This window comes from Syngnathus leptorhynchus, chromosome 1 (genome assembly GCF_054491065.1).
Source record: "Syngnathus leptorhynchus isolate UIUO chromosome 1, UIUO_Slep, whole genome shotgun sequence".
Lineage (NCBI taxonomy): Eukaryota > Metazoa > Chordata > Actinopteri > Syngnathiformes > Syngnathidae > Syngnathus > Syngnathus leptorhynchus.
The window spans coordinates 1380330-1390000 of record NC_141195.1 but is presented as its reverse complement, the minus strand read 5'-3'; the positions used below and the strand labels follow the sequence as shown (position 1 = coordinate 1390000).

The window sequence follows — 9671 nt, the reverse complement described above, 5'->3', positions numbered from 1 at the left end:
CCTGTCTAGTCTTTCGCTCTGCTTCTACCAGCTTCTGGGAATATCAGAAATGCGTAAACTGACCTCACCGATTTGCGTAAAGATCGTTTGTTCCAACCTTCGGAATAATAATTATTATTAATGCGCGTTGATTGGAGAACAACTGAAATCAACCACCCCTCTCATTCGGAATAAAATCTTAATCTGAATTGGCTTCATTTAATCAGAATATTGCAAATGGGGTGGCCTCAGTTAATATTTTTATTCATATCAGGCTTTTAATCTGATCAATGCATCCATGCAAACGTAGCCAATGAGTTTCCCTCGTTTTACTCACATGGCTAATTTTGCAGAGGAACACTTTAGATGAAGCTGATGGCTAAATGAAAGAAAGATAACAAGGATTATGTATTTTCAGCAAGGACAATTTGCCATTGTGAAGCAAGCAAGCTCTGCAATCTTCAATGGGTCTGTGACACATTGGTTAGCACATCCGCCTCACAGTTAGGAGGGTGTGGGTTCGATTCCACCTCCGACCCTCCCTGTGTGGAATTTGTATGTTCTCCCCGTGCCCACGTGGGTTTTCTCCAGGCACTCCAGTTATTTCACACATGCCAAAAACATGCTTGGTAGGCCGATTGAGCACTCCAAATTGCTCCTAGATGTGAGTGCGGATGGCTGTTCGTCTCTGTGTGCCCTGCAATTGGGTGGCAAACGGTTCAGGGTGTCCCCCGCCTACTGCCCGATGACCGCTGAGATAGGCCCCAGCACACCAGTGACCTCCGTGGGGACAAAATGGTACAGAAAATGGATGGATAGACATTTCATTGATGAAATTGTCAGATAATATAAAGCGATATCAAGATTTGCATCAAAATACCCAATATAGGACAGCATGAAATAGTTACAAGAGCTACTGTGCAGAGTGAAAGTGAGCGAGCAGCAACTTCATGTAGTGTATGGACCTGACAAGGTGCGAAATGAGCATGCCAAATCATTCATGGTAAATAGGACCAATTACCGTTTTGATGACTTTTTGGGAAAAGAAGATCAGATAATGAAACAAATACAAGACATGACTTTGTCCGCAAGAACTGTTCATTATTGTACCATCATGATGGAAGATCAAGTGGAGGAAAACACAAGTAAATGACAAATGCAGTGGGACATATTTGTCCCTTGCTATGGATGAGTTGACAGACGCTAATCCAGTCGAGTGGGAATGCAAGGTATTCTATTGGTGATTCACTGCCTTGCTGTTTTGCCAATGAAAAGGACAACAAGAGCAGAGGATTCATTCGAGTCTTTCATTGAAATCAATTTGCTGATGGATAAACTAGTTTCTGTGAGTACGAATGGTGCTCCATGTATGGTGTGTAAGAACAGGTTCTGTAGTGCTTCATTGTGAACAAACAAAATAGATTCATCCTAGATTTTAATTGCAGTCTTCATAATTATTGTTGTCCAAGTTTTAAATCATCACCAGTTTGAAACACTGCTGGATAAAGGTGGGAATAATTATTCTGAGCTACTTTCGCATACAGACATTTTTTGATTATCAAAAGGGAAGGTATATAGATAGCCAGCTGGGAATCATAGTCTCTCCAGCGTGTCCTGGGTCTAGGGAAGTTTGCTGATGGCATCCTAAACAGATGCTTTCGCGAGAAGCAGCTCTATTCTGATCCTCTCTCAGATGGTCGAGAACCTCATCTCTTAGCCCAAGGCCTTGCTAACAAAGATCATTGGGCCATTTCTGTCCTGATTTAGCCCCGTTGTAACCAAAACCATCAAAGTATGCCCCTACCCAAACTGTGGATTTTTTTGTATAAAAATTGATTCTTCCGACAGCAAGCAGGAAGTATTTTCCAAGAATTTTCCATATTACCAATTCCAAATCCGCGATGTTCTACTGGGTGACTTCAATGCTCACGTGGGAAATGACAGTGAGACCTGGAAGGGCGTGATTGGGAGGTCTATTCAGGGGTGCTGGAGAGGAGGATCCGTCGGGATGTTGAGCCTCGGATTCAAGAGGAGCAGTGTGGCTTTCGTACTGGCCGTGGAACAGTGGACCAGCTCTACACCCTCGGCAGGATCCTCGAGGGTGCATGGGAGTTCGCCCAACCAATCCACGTGTTTTGTGGACTTGGAGAAGGCATTCGACCGTGTCAAAGTCAAAGTCTGCTTTATTGTCAATTTCCTCACATGTTAAGACACACAAAGAGATCGAAATTACGTTTCCCACCGTCCCACGGTGACTAGACATCACACAACACATACAAGCAAATAGCACAAAGAGTAAAAACAATAGATAAGAGCGATGAATAAGTAATAAGCAAATAACTGAAATAAATAAACAATAAATAAGTAAATAGACAAATAAGAGGAGCAAAATGGAGCAAGCGTGCATACAGCGAACAGCCGGGAGGTTCTGTGGAGGGTGCTTCGGGAGTACGGGGTGCCGAGCCAACTGATAAGGGCGGTTTGGTACCTGTATCACCGATGCCAGAGTTAGGACCGCATTTCCAGCAGTAGGTCTGATTCGTTCCCAGTAAGGGTTGGACTCCGCCAAGGCTGCCTTTTGTCACAGATTCTGTTCATAATTTTTATGGACAGAATTTCTAGGTGGAGCCGAGGCGTTGAAGGAGTTTGGTTTGGGGACCTCACCATCGCGTCTCTGCTTTTTGCAGACGACGTGGAGCTGTTGTCTTCTTCAAGCCGTGATCTCCAGCTCTCACTGGAGCGGTTCGCAGCTGAGTGTGAAGCGGTCGGGATGAGGGTCAGCACCTTCAAATCCGAGTCCATGGTCCTCGGTCGGAAAATGCCCTCTCCGGATCGGGGATGAGATCCTGCCCCAAGTGGAGGAGTTCAAGTATCTCGGGGTCTTGTTCACGAGTGAGGGCAGGATGGAGAGCGAGATCGACAGGCGGATCGGTGCAGCGTGGGCAGTAATCGGACTCTGTACCGGTCCGTCGTGGTGAATAGAGAGCTGAGCCAAATGGCAAAGCTCTCGATTTACCGGTCGATCTATGCTCCTACCCTCACCTATGGTCACGGGCTATGGGTCCTGACTGAAAGAATGAGATCCAGGATACAAGTGGCCGAAATGAGTTTCCTCCGCAGGGTTTCCGGGCTCTCCCTTAGAGATAGGGTGAGAAGCTCCGTCATCCGGGAGAGACTCTGAGTAGAGCCGCTGCTCCTCCATGTTGAGAGGAGCCAGATGAGGTGGCTCGGGCATCTCATCAGGATGCCTCCTGGACGCCTCCCTGGGGAGGTGTTCCGGGCATGTCCCACCGGTAGGAGACCCCGGGGACGACCCAGGACGCGCTGGAGAGACTTTGTCTCTCGGCTGGCCTGGGAACGCCTTGGGATCCCCCGGGATGAGCTGGATGAAGTGGCTGGGCAGAAGGAAGTCTGGGAGTCCCTCCTAAAGCTGCTGCCCTTGCGACCCGACCCCGGATAAACGGAAGAAGATGGATGGATGGATGGATGGATGGATGGATGGATGGATGGATGGATGGATGGATGGATGGATAATAGTTATTTCATATATAATTTATATATCGTTATATGGGCCTGTGGAATAATTTGAAGTGCAACCGCGGTCAGCGCGCGCATGCGGCATTGTTGACATAAAGGACGATCGATGGATTTAATGATTTGAAGTGACACAGATGGTTTGATAAAGGTGTTATTTATGTTATAGTTTTTTTGGCTAACTGTCAATGTTACGTCAGGCCCGTTCTCAGCTCTTTGTGTTTATGTCACGTTAGCATACCGTATCGTTTAGCTTGTGATTGCCCTTTCTTGGTGTTGGATTTTGTTGAATAAATATCCCCCAAAATGCAATTTATACTCCAGAGCGATTTATATACGTTTTTTTTCACTTTGCATTTTATGGCTAATGCCACGTAGCTTCCGGAGCGACTTTTAGTCCGAAAAATACGGTAGTTGCAGTTCCTGACGTATCAAAAGCAAAATGGTGTAAAGAAGACTAAAAATAACGGGGATGCACATGTGATAAGATCTCAATTCTCCTGGTTCAAAATTGAAAACAATGCTATCCAGACAGAAAAATGTCCTTGTTACAAATTTTGGTTCCCTGTCAAAATCTGGACTGATTGTAGCTGCTGACAAGCTTATGTATCTTTACTCACATAACCAAACTTTGGGTTGCACACACCCAACCAATCAAATACTGTATTAAAATCAAAGAGAGTTTTATGGGAACTTTCATTCAACTCTTACATGAAAAAACAAATAAAAAATCCTAATTTGTTGTTTGATTTGCAATTGAAAATGGAACAAATTAATGACAAACCGATTATGGAACATGGAGAAACCATGGAGGTAGAAGTGTATCTGTGTGCTTGCCTCCGTGTGTGTGCAGGTGCGTTTCTTAATATGTGTCAGTCCGGTAGCTTTGGTGGGTCTCAGCGGTGAGCTGCGTTGTTTCAGTGGCAGAGGACGGCTGCATCATGATGGGATCGTTGTTTCCATCTGCAGGAGACAATGCACGTGTGTTATGATGCAGAGTGAAAGTCCTCTCTTCTTCATCAAGCATTGTAAGCATTTTTTCACCTCTCTCATCAGCAGTCATTTGGGCCTCCAGATCTTCAGGGGATACATAGAAATCGGGATCCTGGTCCATGGGTGGCCGAGGTTTGCATTTTCCGCAGCAGCAGTTGCAGCAGCAGCACATGCAGCAGCAGAAGTAACAACCAGTGGACAAGCAGCAGAAGACAAATAATGCCTGTGGGGGACACCAATAAAAAAAATTAAGATGGGGATGGGGGTTGAACCCAGAGAACTATTTAAATTTTTATGTTGTACTGTCTCATTGCACCACTACTATTGCACAATAGATGGCAGTGGCACTCATTGTCATCACTTACGCAGGGAGAACAGAGCGCTGGATGTCGCGAGACTGATTTCCGCATACACTGTTTGCTTTTTTTGAATATCTATGCTTTACTACCTACTAAAAGTAAAAACCTTTTATGCAATGACCTTTACACGTCATTTCTATTACTTCACACAAACACTACATCCATCTGCTCCTGGTTCGGCCCCCCCGGTGAAAATTTAGAACCCAATTCAGCCCGCCAGTCAAAAGGTTTGCCCACCCCTGGGCTAGGTGATACCACCAGGAGCAGCTCCAGGCGGCTCTCAGTGCCGACCTGCCCAAGCAATATCCAACTGGCGCTGAAGAACACGGGGACAGGCTTTCATTTACCATCAGGAACTCCAGCAAAAGCATCCTTGCCATAAAAAGCAGAAACATCAAGACTGGTAGGATGAAAATGACATTGAAATCCAACAGCTCATAGACATCAAGCGGCAAACTTCTATCACCTGGCAAAATAATATCAATTGCAAGGTTAAAAGAGCAGCCCATGTTAAAGCAAAGGCTGCTGTCCAATTAACGGTTAGGAAACTGAAGAACCATTGGTGGATGAACAAGGCTCTGGAGATCCCAGCAACCAGCCTGGAAGTGGTGCAGGATGCAATAAAGATAAAGAACAAGGCTGCTGGGCCTGATGGCATCCCAGCAGAAGTCCTGAAGGAATGCGGACACGATTTCCTTAGACACATCCATGCCTTGTTTCTTAAAATATGGGAACAAGAGAAAATCCCTGCACAATTTAGGGTTGTCTCCATCTTTAAGAAGGGAGACAGGCAGACTGCGGGAACTACCGTGGCATTTCTCTCTTTTCCACCACAGGGAAAGCCCTAGCTCAGGTTTTTGACAACAGACTCACCCCCCTGGCAGAAAGCATTCTTCCTGAGTCTCAAAGTGGTTTACGCCCAAACAGAGGCACCACAGACAGTGACTTTCATTGCTCGTCAACTCCAAGAAAAATGCCGGAAACAAAATCTACCATTATACATGGCCTTCATAGATCTCGCCAAAGCCTTTGATTCAGTGAAATACATTTCGGTACTGAGACTGCTGCATGACAATATGTCAGCTACAGTCCTCAGTGGCAGTGGAGATGAAACTGAACCTTTCGGGGTTGACACTGGACCCAAGCAGGGATGTGTCATCGCCCCAACGCTGTTCTCCATCTTCATTTATGTTATGCTCCATCTCACGGGCAGACATCTTCCCCCAGGAGTCCAACTTAGGTACAGAAGTGACGACCAACTTCTTAACATCAACCGATTCAGGGCCAAAGGCCGAATCACCACCATATTCATCATGGAGCTGCAGTATGCGGATGACAACGCCCTTGAAGCCCTCTCAGAAGAGAATCTACAGTGCACTCTGGTTGCTGTTGCGAAAGTATACAAAGCTTGGTCTAGCCATCAATCAATGTAAAAAAAAGACTCAAATCCTCCATCAGCCACCACCAAAGAGTACTCCTGTCCCGCCCCCAAATATCTTCATTGACAACACAAGATTGGAAAACATGGGCCACTTCCAATATCTGGGCAGCCTTCGATGAGACACACCTCAGCAATGCCAGTGGAGCTTTTTCAATGCTAAGGAAGAGTCGTTGAGAACTGCGACCTTCTTGCAAAGACCAAAATCCTGGTCTACAAAGCTGTAGTGCAACACACTCTACTTTAAGGATCAGAGGCCTGGACCACATACAGCAGGCATTTAAAAATTTTAGAGATACATCACCAGAGATGCCTCCGAAAAATCCTCGGGATCAGTTGAGAGGATCGACGCACCAAACCACCACCAGTCCCTTCTGCCTTCCACCTCTGAGCCTGTGGCCGCTTGCTCTGGACTCAAGTGAGTGCACTCGTGTGTTTGTGGTGGTAGTTGTGCCGGCCCGAACTGGCCCACTGTGTCCCTCCACACAAACAGCTTTGACCCAACTCCCCGGCCATCCGGCCAGTGTTCTCGGGGGGAGCCTCCACTCCCTGCCGTGGCTAAGCTGTGTGGCACCGTGGCACACCTGGGCCTGCTGTTTGTGCGGTTACAGTGGGGGTTGACCAACACCACTCACTGTACCAACTTCACCACCTGATCCACTGTAGTTTCCACACATCTCACTGACCACGAGTTTTTAGTTAACCAGTTACTAGCCACTGCTAACATACTACCTGGACTACTCTCAGCTGCTGTCACGTCTCATCCTCCGTGGACTATCACTTCTGCTATCCCTGGCTCCTGCGCCACCAACTTCTCGCTCACTCATCTACACTGGTGCTGATCTTCACCGTCTCAACAACCACCACCATCTCCCTGCTGCTGCTTCCACTCCCAGCAAAGCTGGGATCCTTCGCTGATACATTCACCGTGGCTCTGGACTGTCTTTTGACCCCCCCTGGTCTTCCATCTATCTCCCTCGCACTGCTGAACTGTTGCTCGCTCTCAAACAAATCACCTTTTTGAATTGCTACTGGACTGCATTTTCACTGTGAAACATGGCAACAGCCCCTGGATTTCTTCGCTCTCAACCAAACCACTCCTTCCAACTACAGTTAAGTTACCAAACTCCGCCTCTCTGGTCAGGGGGTGGTATTGCTGTCCTCCATAAGCAGTCCCTACCCATCACTAAACTGAAACTCAACCTTCCATCTATTTCATCCTTTGAATAGCTCACCTTCTCCCTTCCAAATTCTACTTCCGCTGTTCTCATCTATCGTCCCCAAAAGTTACACCCGTCTTTTCTTTCTGAACTCTCTGAACTCCTCACCATTGTATCCTCTATTTCCTCTCGCCTCCTACTCACCGGTGACTTCAACATCCACATCGACCAGCCCATCGCCCCACTGGTGTCTGACTTCCTCTTTCTTCTGGATTGCTTCCATCTTATCCAGCACATCAACTTCCCCATCCACACCAAAGGCCACACCCCGGAAACAGTCTGCTTCTCTTTCCCACTCGTATCCAACCCCCGTCCTCTTGCCTTCCCACTGTCTGATCATTTCTGCATCCTTTTCTCCGCCCCTCTACCCTCACCTCATAATCCCACAAAACACACCATCTCCTCCTGCAACTGTTAGGGTTTATAAACTATCTTGATCGTATGATTATGTTGGGATGTAGACTGGAATGATGAACTTTGTTTGAACCTTTTACCTTTCCTTGACTCTGAAAAGTTTAACCATTCAGTTGTTGAAACTTTCCAAATGGTGTGGAAACATCCTTGTTTAGTTAGTCATCTAAAATGCTCCACTAGGTTTTATTTCCACAACCTCGTAAAACAATAAACTGGGACCCTCTGCACTGATTAACCATTTGCTGAGGTGACCACCAACTGGGACCCTCTGCACTGATTAACCATTTGCTGAGGTGACCACCAAACATGTCAAATGTCACCCCCACCCTACTTGTTCTCAATAAATATGCTCTTGTAAGAGATTAACGGCAGAGTCTGTTTGAACATTGCTGTACCTACAGTAACAGACTGGCTCTCCACTTGCAAGTGCTTAAAGGGCATACTGTCTCTCGTGTGGTTCTTGCAAAATAAGTTAGAGTCAGAACATCTCTAACAAACATCAAGACAGTAAACCCACTCACACTGCCAGCTCATATCCTCTGCTCTTCCCTCTGACCCCACCCCCTCTTCCTCTGATGACCTCGCCATCATGCTAAAAAACATCCTGTCTGACTCCCTTGACTTCCTTGACCCTGGAAAACTTCCTCTGTCTCATTCACCAACTCTGACCATTAGTACACCCTGGAACTCCGCTCCATTTCTATTCCCACCTCCAGCGAAACCTTGCCTACCTTCCAGGGGAGGCAGGGGACAGAGAGTCTGAATAGACCACGTTTCGTGTCTTCATTGTCGAGGCGGCTGAGTGGAGCTATGGTCATAAATTCGGTGCCTGTTGTGGACACCAGTGGTAAGGCATGAAATCCATCTGAAGAAAGAGTGCTATTGGGCCATTTGGGCCTGTGGGACTCTGGAAGGAGATGACCGGTATGAGAAATGGACAAACTGAACGCAGCTTTGGCATTTACTTAAGAAAAAACTCGTTCGATGAGGCCATGTCAAATGAGTTTTGGACAGCCTTGAAGATATTCTGGGCCACCATCTGGCGTCTCAGGAGGCAGAAAGAGTGCACTGTCAACACCGTGTATAGTAGAGATGGGGTGCTGCTGACCTCGACTCAAGATGTCATGAGTCAGTGGAGAGAATAGCTCGGGGACCTCTTCAATTCCACCGACATGCCTTCCACTGTGGAAAGAAGAGCCTGGGGAGTCTGAGGTGGGCTTTCCCATCTCTGGGGTTGAAGTCACAGAGGTAGTTAAAAAGCTCCTTGGTGGCAGGGCCCGAGGGGTGGATGAGATCCTCCTGGAGTTCTTAAAGGCTCTGTATGTTGGGGGGGTGTCCTGGCTGACATGCCTCTACAGCAGGGGTGGGCAATTATTTTTTCCATGGGGCCACATGAGAAACTGAAAATATTGTGGAGGGCCGGCCAAAAGACTGAACTCAATTCTTCATATTATTAATTGCATTTCTTTATAAAAAACAGTAAATAACATTATTTTTGACAAGCTGGTAAGAGTATATATCATAATTAAGTAATGAAAAAGTGAGTTTTCCTTGCAAAAAATGTCATTTATTCAATCAAATTTTCCCAAAACAATGGTAAACAAAATGTGAACGTTTTTTCCTATCTGTGACATTTATCCAATAAACTTAGATGCAGGCCATCAGGTAATCAATATCTCTGAAGAAAAGCATGTAATTAAATAATTATATCACTAAAACAACATAATAAAAACA

At 46.3% G+C, this 9671-nt stretch overlaps 1 protein-coding gene across 9 annotated transcripts in view; it reads right to left on the bottom strand.

The window, feature by feature from the left end:
- Nucleotides 1-9671, bottom strand: part of LOC147061380 (dnaJ homolog subfamily C member 5-like) — a 44903-nt gene that overhangs the window by 9312 nt on the left and 25920 nt on the right. For 8 of the 9 annotated variants that reach the window (XM_085917720.1, XM_085917785.1, XM_085917739.1 and 5 more), the window contains 2 exons: nt 4558-4729; nt 2145-4476 (listed from right to left, as the gene is read on the bottom strand). In XM_085917720.1, the coding sequence (XP_085773846.1) occupies nt 4376-4476; nt 4558-4729 (273 nt within the window). In that variant the 3' untranslated portion in view covers nt 2145-4375. Of the gene's footprint in view, nt 1-2144; nt 4477-4557; nt 4730-9671 lie in introns of those variants that run through there. The other variant, XM_085917731.1, reaches the window with a different exon arrangement.